General features: G+C 52.1%; 1 protein-coding gene across 1 annotated transcript in view; it reads left to right on the top strand.

Annotated features, from left to right (window-relative positions):
• Positions 1–14,638, top strand: part of FBN3 (fibrillin 3) — a 115,460-nt gene that overhangs the window by 96,970 nt on the left and 3,852 nt on the right. The window contains exons 54-61 of the mRNA XM_044419027.1: positions 2,754–2,885; positions 3,640–3,765; positions 4,402–4,608; positions 4,994–5,119; positions 6,328–6,450; positions 8,147–8,263; positions 9,462–9,590; positions 10,516–10,635. Of these exons, the coding sequence (XP_044274962.1) occupies positions 2,754–2,885; positions 3,640–3,765; positions 4,402–4,608; positions 4,994–5,119; positions 6,328–6,450; positions 8,147–8,263; positions 9,462–9,590; positions 10,516–10,635 (1,080 nt within the window). The remainder of the gene's footprint in view (positions 1–2,753; positions 2,886–3,639; positions 3,766–4,401; positions 4,609–4,993; positions 5,120–6,327; positions 6,451–8,146; positions 8,264–9,461; positions 9,591–10,515; positions 10,636–14,638) is intronic.

Genomic DNA, 14,638 nt, shown 5'->3' on the forward strand with positions numbered 1-14,638 from the left:
CTGTTGCAGAAGGATTCTTCGCAAGGCTAAGGCTGATTACGAGCTGAGACTTGCCAAGAATATCAAGAGCAACAAAAAGGGCTTCTTTCAGCATGTAAATAGGGAGAGGAAGGGGAGACAAGTGGTGGGACCACTAAATAAGGAGGAAGGAGATCCAGTGACTGATACGAGGGAACAGGAACAGATGCTAAATGACTATTTTGCCTTTGTGTTCTCCCCAAAGCAGGACGGGGGAGATCCGCATAGGAGATTAGATGAGGCTGGGGATTTAGGGGCACAGATTACAGTCACCCCCCCTTGAAGTCGAGGGGCTCCTCAGGGCATTGGGCATTACAAAGGCGCCAGGCCCTGACGGATTACACCTGAGAGTACTTAGAGAGTTGGCAGGGGTTCTCTCACACCCGCTGGCCTCCATTTTTGAGGCCTCATGGAGAACGGGTGAAGCTCCAGAGGATTGGAGGATGGCATCAGTGGTCCCAATTTTCAAAAAGGGTAGTAGAAGGGACATGGGGATTAATAGACCTGTTAGCCTTACGTCCATTGTAGGAAAAACAATGGAAAGGCTCATAATAGCGAGAGATCTAGTGATGCTAGATAGGGAAGGGAGGCCGGCAGCCGCACAACATGGCTTCTGCAAAAACAGGTCCTGCCAGACAAACCTTGTGGAATTATGACAAGGTTTCGGGATGGCTAGATGGAGGGGATGCAGTGGATGTGGTTTACCTGGATTTCAGCAAGGCCTTTGACAAAGTGCCCCATGATATCCTGGTGGAGAAACTGAGCAGTTTTGGGATACACCAAAGCACTGTCCAGTGGATTAGGGCATGGTTGACTGACCGAAAGCAGAAGGTAACCATTAGTGGGGAATCATCGGGATGGCGGCCAGGGACAAGCGGGGTCCCCAGGGCTCTGTCCTGGGGCCGATCCTGTTTACTCTTTTCATTAACGACATGGAAGAAGGGGTGAACAGTCTGTTGAGCAAATTCGCAGATGACACTAAAACTGGAGCAGTGGCCATGACTGAGGAGCAGGTACTCCAGATCTAAAAGGATCTGGACAGACTATGGAAGTGGGCAGGAGACAACAGGATGGCGTTCAGTGTGGATAAGTGCAAGGTCTTGCACTTGGGACATAGGAATAGGTGTCATAAGTACAGGTTAGAGGACAAGTGGCTGGAGAGCTGCACTTGTGAAAGGGACCTCAGGGTGCGGGTCGCCTGAAGGCTGAACATGAGTCAGCAGTGTGATGCGGTGGTCAAGAGGGCGAATGCCACCCTTGGTTGCATAGCCAGAAGTGTGGCTTCTGGATCAAGAGGGGTATTACTGCCACTCTACACGACTCTGGTGCGCCCACAACTGGAGTATTGTGCTCAGTTATGGGCCCCTCGTTGCAGGAAGGATATGGCCAGGTTGGAGTCAGTGCAGCGCAGGGCCACAAGGTTGGTGGCCGGTTTGCAGGGGATGCCGTATGAGGCGAGACTGAGGGAACTGGGTCTCTTCAGCTGGAGGAGACTCAGAGGGGATGTGCTGGCGACGCACAGGTATGTGAGGGGGTGTCACACGGAGGTGGGCAGAGACCTGTTCTCCCCTGCAGAGGAAGGCAGGACGGGCTCCAACGGAGCAAAGCTCAGGGAACCCAAGTTCCATTTGGATGCCAGGAAGCACTTCCTGACAGTCAGAACCCTGAGGGTGTGGACTGGGCTTTCCCGGGAGTTGGTGGAGGCCCCATCAGTGAAGGTGTTCAGAGATAGGCTGGACATGCACATGGTGGGCATGTCATGAGAGGAGCTGGCTGGAGCTGAGGGTCAGACTAGATGGCATGGGAGGACCCTTCTGACTCGCTCTGTTTCTATGTTTCTCTTATACCTCCATGAGTGCAATTCCGTTGCTTTAACATTCGAAAAAAATAAAAGATGCTAGTCCTCATGATTCTGATTTAAATAGGAACATGGGATGCTAGCATGTTAATCCACCTGTCAACCTAACTCAGAACAGTCTGCATCCATTTCCCCCTGCAGAAATGCAGACGTGCAGAACCGTCCTTCAGGTTCTCAAATGGGGTCTACCTGGAGAGGCTAGGGGTTCCAGCCCCATGGAGGCTCCAGCCATACAGTCCGTGGGGCAGTGTGTCCACTCAGGTTGCAGCCTGAGCTGGTAGGGAGCTGTCTGGTCCTACGGGGGGAATTGGCTTCAGCGTCCAGGGTCAGTGCCACTGAAGGCGGAACCCTTTAATGACAAGGGAGCCACAAGCTGGAGCTCTCAGACCATCTGCGGGGAGCAGGCGCCCTGGTGTGGCCGAGTGGCCCTTCCCTCTAATGTGAGGGTGCAGGACCGCTGTCCCTCTGAGGGCCAAATGCGCTTTTGTGGAACCTGCCAGGGCCAGATTCCAGGCCTGGTTGGGGGAGAGGCTGGATGCAAATGGAGTGGGGCCAGAATGCCAATGTGCCAGCTTGCTTTGGGTCAAGGAGTGTTTCTTTTTAAATTGGGGGGCAGGGGGATGAGAGAACACCCAAAAAGACCCCAAAACAGATTTGGTGCATGTGGAAAGGACAAAGCCATACTGGGGCACCCAGGAAGGCCAAAGTGAGGCTGCAGAGGACTGGATTTGTTGCCTGGACTGGAAATAAAATAAAGATTCTAGACCTCATGATTCTAATAAAATGCTGATAGGTAGGGAAAATGCAAGTTGTGTGCTCTGCCAGCAAGCTATGAACTTTCTACTTCTCACACTAGTTACCCTCCGTCTTCTCTTAGATTTGGATGAATGCATAGAGGGGATGCAGGACTGTGAATCTCATGGGATGACTTGCAAGAACCTCATTGGCACTTTCACTTGCATCTGCCCTCCTGGGATGCAACGCAGACCGGATGCTGAAGGCTGTACAGGTGATGCCCATGTGTTAGTGTTAGTATTAAAAAGCTCAAGTTTCTAGTCCCCATGGCAATGGCAGCAATGGACTGCATTGAAAGCAGCTGTGAAACTCCAGTGTTCTGTATAATCTCCTTTGCAATTGCATGCATACAAGGTCCACATGTTAAAGAATGCCCGAAGAGACACCACGAACGTGTCCACAAAGGATACAGTCATTCGCACTGACTTAGGTTCGGGTTGCAACTGTGTGGACTGCAAGAGGGCATCTGAGGGATTGCAGGATATGGTGCAACATCTTAGTTGCAGCAGAGGACAGTTTGATGTCCTGATAATGTGTGTGTGTGTGTGGGGGGGGTCATCGTAGATTTTGAGGGGCTTTGGGTCCTGCAGGCTCCTTGATGTGTCCCACATGGAATGGGAAAATACCAGTTCTAGAGCTCCTGTCATGATTTCCCTTCCAACTGCCTGCTCCTGCCTGGAGAGGGAGAGGAAAATGGGTAGGGGTCAAGAATGTTTACTTCACATCAAAATTTACTTGTCTGATTTTTGTTTCAAACAATCGTTTTCAGCTGGGCCAGCTGCTGAGGGTTTGAATAGATCAGTAAATTGGAGAGAGACATTTCATTTGTTGTCACCAAACTCCTTGTTTTTCCCCTTGGGACTGGGAATTTTGCAAAAAAAAAACAGTAGTAGGCGTGCTGAAATAGTCACACTAGCTCCAGGGCCGGCTGCTAACGTGCTCTTCCCCTCCCTCCCGCGTGTGCTCAGATGAGAACGAGTGCCGCACAAGACCCGGCCTCTGCCCCAGCGGGCGCTGCGTCAACACCATGGGCAGCTACCACTGCGACTGCAACGACGGCTTCCAGAGCAGCCCTTCTGGCACCGAGTGCCTTGGTAAACGACTCAGCTCGGAAGTTCTTGGGCACGGTGGGCCTGGAGAGCTCGCGTCAGCCAGCCAAGACCCCACGGGCCTGGGTGGCTCACGGCAGTTTCAGGGCAAAGGTTGGGGACACAGGTGTGGAATTCCACCCTGGAAAAACTGGGGAGGGCGGATGCTGGGGGTGTGGCCAAAGGCAGGGGTGGGGCCATTTGACATGGGGTGGGGCCAACACGCCGTAAAAACAGCCTCCTGTATCTGAAAGTTCTTGCTGCTTGTTGGGGAACCGCTTCACGCTTTGAGAATGGGAGGGGGAAATGCACAGACACCTGCAGCAAGGCTGGAAACCACCCGACCACTGGCGTGGCTGGAGTGGGCGGGGCCTGGGGGGTGTCTGGCCAGGTGTGCGTTGCACCCCCTGCTCTGGAAAAAGCATATTTTGCTAAAGCTCTCCAAAGCCACACCTGCAAATGGAAATTTGGGGTAGGCGGAGCAGAGGTGGGGTGTGAGGCTGGGTTTAGACCGTCCCCCCAGATTCCAAAGGGAGGAGAGATTTTCTGCTAGGCCGAAGCCCAGGGCGTTGCCCCGCTCCCAGGCCCACGGAGTACGGGCTGCTCCGATGCCTGACCCAGCCTCTCCCCCGGCCTCCCCAGACACCCGCCAGGGTTTCTGCTTCACGGAAGTCCTCCAGACCATGTGCCAGATGTCGTCCACCAACCGCCACCAGGTGACCAAGTCCGAGTGCTGCTGCAGCGGGGGCCGGGGCTGGGGCCCCCAGTGCGAGCTCTGCCCCTTCCCAGGCACGGCCCACTACAAGAAGATGTGTCCCCACGGGGCGGGCTACATGACGGACGGGAGAGGTGAGGGCAGGCCGGGCGCGGGGCTCTCTGCGGCGGGGGCGGGGGCTGCAGGGGCGATTCGGGGCTCCGTCCCGCCTTCTGAAGGGCCGGGGAGTTAACCTTGGGCTCCACACCGTGCCTGGCCGCCGGTGCCGCGCTCTGTCTGGTGGCCGAATCCGGCAGGGCTGAATTAAGTGGAGGAGAAGGGAGCGCCCAAACAGCCTCCTGCCTGCCTCCAGCCGAACTTGTTGCGAGGGGGCGGGACGCGACGCGACCTGCCGGCCGCCACCAGGAGGCAGAAGCCTTTAAGGAAGCACCCAGCCCTGCGGAGAGGGGCCGGGCCGGGGCCGGGGCCTTGGCCGCTGCCCTGACCAGCGCCTCGGGCGCCTCTCTCCGCCCCACGCAGACGCGGACGAGTGCAGGGTGCTGCCCCACCTTTGCCGGGACGGCCAGTGCGTCAACACGATGGGCTCCTTCCGCTGCCACTGCAAGCTCGGCTACGTGAACGACATCACCGGCACGGCCTGCCAGGGTATTTGCAGAGCCAGCCTCTTTTTGAGTTACTTGAACATGAATTACATGTTTTCTCGATACTATTGCTTTTGCCTAGTGCATGCTAGTCTGATATTTTGTTGTACGCCGCCCAGGAAGCAGTTAGACGCCACCTTTTTCCTGCAAGAAACCCAGAGGGGCTTACACAATCCTCCATATTATTCCGATAACGACCCTGTGAGATAGGCTAGGCTGTAAGTCAAAGACAACTATTATTATTATTATTATTATTATTATTATTATTATTATTTCCATTGCATTTGTGTCCTGCCTATTTTCCTTTGAGAGAACCCAAAGCAGCCTCCAACTCCATTTTTATCTTCACAACAACCTTGCAGGTAGGTTAGACTGAGAGGGAGTGACTGGCCAAAATCAGCCTGTGAGCTTCATGTCCCCCTGATTTCCCAGTCCCATGCTTTAACCACTAGGCTGCACTGGCTCTTGCCACATTTCTATAGTGCCCCACAGACAAAACATAGGGATCTCGGGCAGCCTATGGGGTCCTTCTCCCCCTCTCAGCCACATCCCCTCAGCAGCCCCAAGAGCGAGGCTGAGAGTTGTGCCTGCCCAAGGTCACCCAGTGAGCTTCAGGGCCTAGTGGGGACCCCGGCCAGGACCTCCTGTGTCCCCCTTCCCACACGTGGAATGTAAGCTGCCATGCTTGCTCCCGCATGGAACCGAATGCTCAAGCAGGAACCGGCCCAATGTGGATGGTGCAGCCCAGCAACAGTGAGGGAAAGCAAACCGCAGGCGATGGCACTGCAAGACTTGCATGCCGCTAGCCCAGTCTTTTCCACCCTGCCAGTGGCCACCTATCCTCCAAAGAACCCCTCCTGCCTCCTGGCAAAGGGGAGACCAAGCGGCCCCCACATATCAGCCAGGGAGGGTGCCTGCTTTGTCCCTTCCTTGCCAGAAAGAACCCAGTAAGGACACCAGAGTTCAGAAGGGGTGCCTGTGCGCTGCTTTTTTGTTTTGCCTCTTCCCTCTCTACCTCTTTTTCTTTCGTGTTATGACATTTCAACCCCAATCAAGTAAATCACCTGGAGCAAACCGATTTTGAACACGGTTAAAGCGGGGCTTCCCTCCAGATGTCAGATTGGCAAGTCCCATCATGCTGGCTAAGGGGGGTCCTGTCGCGAGCTGTGGTGCCTCTCCTTGCCTGCCTCATCCCACTTCTCTCAATTTCAGATCTGGACGAATGCAGCCAGTCACCCAAGCCGTGCAATTTCATTTGCAAGAACACTGAGGGCAGCTTCAAGTGTTCTTGTCCACGCGGCTACGTTCTGCAAGAGGATGGCAAGACTTGCAAAGGTGATTGACGTAATACCAATGACGAACGACGGCAACAAAATGTGACCGGCCCCTGGGGACTCTGTCCAGGCAGTGTAGCCGAGTCTCCTTCCTGCGTGTTCCATGGATTGCCCGCCGTCTTTTGACCCCTCTTCCACTCCTTGCCAGAATCAGAGTTCTTTTAACCAGAGATCTGTACAGTTTGTGCCTATTTCCATTAGTGTTAATAGGCGTTAGCACAGGGGCGCATCCAAACACATGCAGCGTGGTGCACATGCAAATGAGTGCAAATTTCCTCCTTGCCCAAAAATGAAACAATGCGGGGGCGGGGGTTGCAATGCTTAGAGAAAACCTATTAGCTGTGGAATCCACAGGTCCATTCTTAGAAATCCAGACCTGTTTGAAATCCTTTATGGATTTCTCCAACATCCCTAACGCAGATGTAGGACGGGCTTTCCCATCCCCTTCTTCTGCCAGCAGCCATGCAAATGCTGCTCAGCGATCCCCTCATTCATTCCGCCCTCCAGAGTCAGGTGGCTCCTTGGCTTGGACGCAGTTTATTCTTGGATCACTCCATGCTTCACTGATTGCCTGAATGCATGTGTTCCTACAGGGCTGTTGAATTCAGGTTTTTGCTGCCAATCCATATTTTATGTTCTGACTAGAAAGGCAGACTATCAATTCATTTTATAAGGCAGTGAAAAGGAATAAATAAATCAGAGGTGGATTGGGACCTGGTTGCACATGCAAACACACACACACACACGAACTCTGCCCAGCTTTCAACTTGTGGCTGTTTCAGCACTGCTTGCAGCTCAAAAATGACTCCAAAGTCAATTGTTTACATTGTTAAGCTTTTTAAAAAGAATGTTTAAAATGTGCTTTGAGAGAAAATGCATTTGAAAATAAGTTATTTAGATAAGCAGCTGAGGGCAGCACTTAAAATTCCAGGCAGAATTTCAAAAGGAACAACTGAAAGCCTAATGTAGAAACAGGCCAAAATATATTTACGGGTGAGCTGGAAACACAGACAGAAAATGGATTTGCCGAGGAGGGCATGGGAAAACGGCAGGCCTGTGAGCATGTCTAAAGTGCCTTGTACTCGCCCAACCCCACAGATCTGGGATTTACAGAAACCAGGATGTGCAGGGGTTCTGTGCCACAGTGGTGGACTGCAGCTCGTCCAGGCCAATGGAAGGTCCAAGGCCCACCCCACGGTTCCTGCAAGTGGGGTCAAGGAAGACCTCTGCGTCAGTTGGTGCCAGTCAGTGCAGACAAGCAGGACTATAGAGACTGACACAGTATGCAGCAGCTTCCTCTGATCCTGTTTAGATAAGTCCACTCCTCAGAATCACGAGGACTAGAATCTTATGCTATTTAGGGCAGAGGAGCAGAACCTGTTTCAGGCTGAGAGCCAGACACCATTTTGGCAAATGGGCACATTGCCGTGCAGAGGCAAAAGAGGCGGGAAATGCCAACAATGCCAGCAGGTCTGGGCTTCAAGCTCTCCCAGGAGAGGCATTGCAACCTTTCTGAATGTGGGGAAGCGGCTCAAGGGCCACTGAAGTGCTGAAGGGTTGATGGCTGGGAGAGAGGAGGCCAAGGGGGCAAGGGCCACTCGGAGGGCTTGAGCAGGACCCCACGCGGGCCGGATTCCTGCTCGTGCTGCAAGCCACTCCCACGGGGGGTCCCAGCCCTGCTCTTCCTGGTGTTCCAGACCTGGACGAGTGCTCGGCCAAGCAACACAACTGCCAGTTCCTGTGTGTGAATGTCATCGGGGGATTCAGCTGCAGGTGCCCGCCTGGATTCACCCAGCACCATTCTTCCTGCATCGGTGAGTTCTCCTGCGTCCCACCAGGTGGAGCGGAGGGTTCTCGTTTCCTGTGGCACCGGCTCCCCCAGAAAAAGCGCTTCTGGGCAGAGGGCAGGGTTGTGAGGTGTCTTGCCTTACTGCTGGAGTCCAGGGTGCTTGATGCAGGTACTTGCGTATTTGGGGCAGTTTGATGGGGCTTCTCGAGCTAAAAGGCCCCTGGCTTGGATTATGCTTGATCCGGAAGGGAGGACAGCTCCTGCTTCCATCTGAGGGGCAAGAGGACAACCGTCTCAGTGGGGACAGGTGGAATGGCCCTGCTGCCCCTTCGCTTGCTGGAGCAGTGCCTGGGGCAAATGCAGGCCAAGAAGTGCACTTCCAAGGATATCTACTGGCCACCCCCCATCTCCCCCACACACGCGCAAAACGAGCTGGCCCTCTTCTCTTGCCATCTCTTTCTTCTCTGTTAGGTTCCTGACCCCCAATTCACCAGGGTGGCAGCTGGTAACCTGGCCCCACTTTGGGTGTGGGGAGAGCAGGTTGAGGTGGTTGATTCGGAGGGCAGGCAGGCAAATGGCTTTTCATTTTCAGAACAAAATCCCCACAAAGCCACCAGGGTTTTCGTTTTGCATGCCTGCCTGCACTCCAGGGCCCATGGGACTCCACCCCCAGATTTGTTTCCCGGGTCCAGGCATCATTCGCGGGGCACCTTTTTCCACTGGCTTGGCATGACCCAAGGGAAGGTGCAAATGCATTGAGGGATGTGGAGAAGAAATCAGTGGGGTGGCTTTGGAATCGTGTCTACATTTGTAGGTGGAGGTACGAATCAACATGCCCGAATTTGAGGCAGGCTGGAGTTCTAGGACAGAGGCTGCAAATCCCTTAACAACCTTGAAACACCCCTGGGGTGGGCATGTAGCTTGACTTCGGACACCCTCCTGCCGGTTGCGCTGCCAATGTCCACTGCAGTCTGGTGTCCTTGGGAAGTCCTCTATGATAACTGCTAGCATCCCCAGCCAGCAGGGATGATGGGGTTGTGGGCTGAAACATCCCTTCCCGCCCACCTTGCTATCTAGTGTGGCCTAAGGGAACCTCTCTCCCTCCATGTGGCTGAAGAAGCGTGGGAGGCGGGGAACATTTTAATTTGCAGCCGATTTGGGAGCGGCAGAAGTGTGCTTTCCACGAGCTCACACCTCTCCCTCCATCTTCTGGCCTCGGGCAGACAACAACGAATGCACGTCGCAGCCCACTCTGTGTGGGGCCAAAGGGCAGTGCCTGAACACCCCTGGGAGTTACAACTGTGAGTGCCAGAACGGGTTTGCCCTCGACACCTCCGGAAACAGTTGTGAAGGTAACATCCAAGAAAAGTGCGTTCTGGGGGTGGAGCAGGTCTAAACCCCCGTGGCAAGTTCTCAGTATGCCTCAAACTGGGCTATTCTGGGAGCTGCATTTTTACACTGATGCCCCACCTGTCTTTCCATTGCAAGGAGCCCAAGTGGATTGCATGGTGCTCGCCACCTAGGGAGGCCACAGGAGTTATAGGTGGCCTATAAACACATGCAAAAAAAATACTTCTCCCTTTTCTCTGCACAACAACCCTGCAAGGTAGAGTGGGTTGAAGGTCTGTGACTGGCTCGAAGTGAGCTTCATGGTTGAGTGGAGACTTGAACCCAAATCCTCCCAAGTCCCAGTCAGACTAACTACACCCCCATACTCTGGACTACAACACCCATCATCCCTGACCATTGGCATTGTTTGCTGGGGATGATGAGCATTGTGCCCCAAAGCGTCAGGTTGCCTGCCCCAGGGACAATTCTGTGTGGATGCTTGGCAAGTTCCAGGCTAGGAGAAACCTCAGAGAGAGCTTCAGCTATTGGGCAGCATAGAAATGTTATAAGTAAGTGAATGTGTATATATGAATTGGTGGGGCTGAACTCCAGTTCCCAGCATCCCCACCCACTAGGAGCAGTGGTCAACCATAGTGAGCCCCAACTCTGGCAGCAACTGGAGTCTCATGCCTCCCTTGCCTCTTTGAAATGGCAAATAGTCGTGAGTGATAGAACCTCCAGTGTCAGGGCAGTGAACCTTGGAATGTAGGTTGCTGGGGCATACCGGCAGGCAAGAGCCCTTCCCTCTGTGCCCTGCTCAGGGGCTTCCCAGGAGCATCTGTGCAGCTGCTCATTTGTTGGGTTCCCTTTCCAAGTTCCCGGCTCTGCAGGGCTGATCTTTAACTTGACCCTAAAATGTAGCCTTCTCTCCCGCCCCGTGGTACACAGATGTGGACGAGTGTGACGGGAACCACCGGTGTCAACACGGGTGCCAGAATGTACTGGGTGGATACCGCTGTGACTGCCCCCAGGGCTACATCCAGCACTACCAGTGGAACCAGTGCGTGGGTAAGTGGCACGTGGGTGGAAAGATCGATTGCCCTCCTGGGGCAGGATCCAGCAGGGTGCCTCCACAAACCAAACCCGCACAAGTAGAATTGTGCAACTCTTTCTGTTGTGCAATGCCTGTGCACTGCCACTTGTGCTCAGCACGTGCACCCCATTGCACAAGGGTGCTTGTGCAAACACAGCTCTCATCAGCTACTTGTATAGAGTTCAGACCATGCCGACACAGTGTCCTTGATGCTAAAGGGATGGCGCAATTAAACACTGCCCATATTTCTGGCTAAGCTGTCATAGCTAAGTGGAAGTGCATCAGTCATAGGGGAAGCTTCTGCCCCAAGGGGCTTGCAATCTGAAAATACATTGAAGTGCTCCTATGTATTTAAACTCCTTGTGCATTGCTTAGATTGGAGGCAGGCAACCCAGTGCCCATCAGGTAATACAACTCCCATAGTTCTTATCATTGGCCATTTTGGCAGAAGGTGATGGGAACTGTAATCCAAACCACATGAAGGCCATCAGGCTGCCCACCTGTGGCTTTGTTGCTTGTTGCTAGTCGCGAAGTCATGTCCAACCCATCGCGACCCCATGGACAACATTCCTCCAGGCATTCCTGTCCTCCACCATCCCCCGGAGTCCACTTAAGCTCACACCAACTGCTTCAGTGACCCCATCCAGCCACCTCATCCTCTGCCGCCCCCTCCTTCTTTTGCCGACAATCATTCCCAGCATTAGGCTCTTCTCCAGTGAGTCCTTCCTTCCCATTAGGTGGCCAAAGTATTCAAGTTTCATCTTCAGTATCTGGCCTTCTAAAGAGCAGTCAGGGCTGATCTCTAGGACTGACCGGTTTGATCTTCTTGCAGTCAAGGGACTCGCAGGAGTTTCCCCCAGCACCACAATCCAAAGGCCTCAATCCTTCGGCGCTCAGCCTTCTTAGGGTCCAGCTTTCACAGCCATTCATTGCAACCGGAAAACCATAGCCTTGACTATACGCACTTTTGTTGGCAGCTGTAACGTCTCTGCTTTTTAATATGCTGTCTAGATTTGCCATAGCTTTCCTCCCCAGGAGCAAGTATCTTTTAATTTCTTGGCTGCAATCCCCATCTGCGGTGATCTTGGAGCCCAGGAAAATACAGTCTGTCATTACCTCCATTTCTTCCCCATCTAATTGCCAGGAAGTGAGAGGACTAGATGTCAAGATCTTAGTTTTCCTAATGTTGAGTTTTAAGCCAACTTTTGTGCTCTCCTCCTTCACCCGCATCAAGAGGCTCTTTAGTTCCTCTTCACTTTCTGCCATGAGAGTGGTATCACCTGCATATCTGAGGTTGTTGATATTTCTCCCAGCAATCTTAATTCCAATTTGTGATGCATCTAGCCCCACCTTTCTCATGATGTACTCTGTATATAAGTTAAATAGGCAGGGCGACAGTATACAGCCTTGCCAAACTCCTTTCTCAATTTTGAACCAATCAGTGGTTCCATGTCCAGTTCTCACTGTTGCTTCTTGACCCGCATACAGGTTTCTCAAGAGACAAATAGGATGGTCTGGTACTCCCATCTCTTTAAGGACTTGCCACAATTTGTTGTGATCTACACAGTCAAAGGCTTTGGCATAGTCAATGAAGCAGAAGTAGTTTTTCTGGAACTCCCTAGCTTTCTCCACGATCCAGCGTATGTTGGCAATTTGATCTCTAGTTCCTCTGCCTCTTCGAAGCCCTGCCTCTATGTTTTTTTCCCCTCTGATTTATATCCTGCCTTTTCCTACAAAGGGCTCAAGGCAGCTTACATCATTCTCCTCCTCCATCTTATCCCCACAACAACAACAACCCTGTGAGGTAGGTTGGGCTGAATGTCTGTGACTGGCCGAAAGTCACCCAGTTGGCTCCATGGCTGAGCAGGGACTAGAAACCAGATTGCCTGAGTCCCAGTCCCATGCTCTTTTCCACTACACCACACTGGCTCTGTCCACACACTGGCTTCTCGGTCCACATACTGCCGGAGCCTAGCTTGTAGGATGTTGAGCATAACTTTGCTAGCATGTGAAATGAGTGCAATGATGCGGTAGTTTGAACATTCTTTGGCATTGCCCTTCTTTGGGATTGGAATGTAAACTGACCTTTTCCAATCCTGTGGCCACTGTTGAGTTTTCCAAATTTGCTGGCATATTGAGTGTAGCACTTTTACTGCATCAACTTTTAGGATTTTGAATAGCTCAGCTAGAATACTGTCGCCTCCACTAGCTTTGTTGTTGCTCAGACTTCCTAAGGCCCATTTGACTTCACATTCCAGGATGTCTGGCTTGAGGTCAGTGACCACCCCATCGTGGTTATCAGGGACGTTAAGCTCTTTCTTGTATAGTTCTTCTGTGTAATCGTGCCAACTCTTCTTAATCTCTTCTGCCTCTGTTAGGTCCCTGCCATTTTGGTCCTTTATCATGCCCATCTTTGCATGAAATGCTCCCTTCATATCTCCAATTTTCTTGAAGAGATCTCTGGTCCTCCCTATTCTATTGTTTTCTTCTATTTCTTTACACTGTTCATTTAAGAAGGCATTCTGATCTCTTCTAGCTATTCTCTGGAATTCTGCATTCAATTGTTTGTATTTTCTCTTTCTCCCTTGCCTTTCGCTTCCCTTCTTTCCTCAGCTATTTGTAAAGCTTCCTCAGGCAGCCATTTTGCTTTCTTGCATTTCTTTTTCTTTGGGATGGTTTTGGTTGCTTCCTTTTGTACAATGTTGCGAACCTTCATCCATAGTTCTTCAGGCACTCTGTCAGATCTAATTCCTTAAATCTATGTGTCACCTCTACTGTATATTAATCAGAGATATGATTTAGGTCATACACGAGTGGTCTAGTGCTTTTCCCTACTTCAGTTTAAGCCTAAATTTTGCAACAAGAAGCTCATGATCTGAGCCACAGTCAGCTCCTGACCTTGTTTTTACTGACTGTCTAGAAAAGGGGTCTCAAACTCGCGGCCCGCGGGCCCATTGCCGGGATAGGCGGGGCACGGGGGAGGAGCCCTGCGGCCTTCAAAGTGCCGGTGGCACCCAGGCCGGCCGCGGGATGAGCGGCCCACCACCACTGCGGCGGTGGAATACTTGATGCGGCCCAGCCTCACCCAGACTCTATTTCCAGCGGCCCCCAGGTAAGTTGAGTTTGAGACCCCTGGTATAGAGCTTCTCCATCTTTGGCTGCAGAGCACATAGTCAATCTGATTTCTGTGTTGACCGTCTGGTGATGTCCATTTGTAGAGTCGTCTCTTGGGTTGTTGGAAAAGAGTGTTTGCTATGACCATCGTATTCTCTTGACAAAATTCTTCCAGCCTGTGCCCTGCTTCATTTTGTACTCCAAGGCCAAACTTGCCTGTTATTCAGGTTATCTTTTGGCTTCCTGCTTTAGCATTCCAACCCCCCATGATTATAAGGACATCATTTTTTGGTGTTAATTCTAGAAGGTGTTGTAGGCCTTCATAGAACCGGTCAACTTCAGCCTCTTCAGCACCAGTGGTTGGGGCATAGACTTGGACTCCTGTGATGCTGAATGGTTTGCCTTGGATTCGAACTGAGATCATTCTGTCATTTTGGAGATTGTATCCCAGTACTGCTTTTCCTACTCTTTTATTGACTATGAAGGCTACTCCATTTCTTCTGAGGGATTCTTGCCCGCAGTAGTATACCCGATGGTCCTCTGAATTAAATTCACCCATTCCTGTCCATTTCAGTTCACTGACTCCTAAGATGTCAATGTTCAGTCTTGCCATCTCTTGTCTGACCACGTCCAGCTTGCCTTGATTCATGGCTTTTACATTCCAGGTTCCTATGGAGTATAGATCTTTGCAGCATCGGACTCTCCTTTCACCACCAGATGCATCCGCAACTGCGTGTCCTTTCGGCTTTGACCCAGTCACTTCACTCTTTCTGGCGCTACTAGTACTAGCCCTCTGCTCTTCCCCAGTAGCACATTGGACACTTTCCAACCTGAGGGGCTCATCTTCCGGCGTCGTATCGTTTT

The sequence above is a fragment of the Varanus komodoensis genome, unplaced genomic scaffold (genome assembly GCF_004798865.1).
Source record: "Varanus komodoensis strain SLA01 unplaced genomic scaffold, ASM479886v1 scaffold99, whole genome shotgun sequence".
NCBI classification, from domain to species: Eukaryota; Metazoa; Chordata; class Lepidosauria; order Squamata; family Varanidae; genus Varanus; species Varanus komodoensis.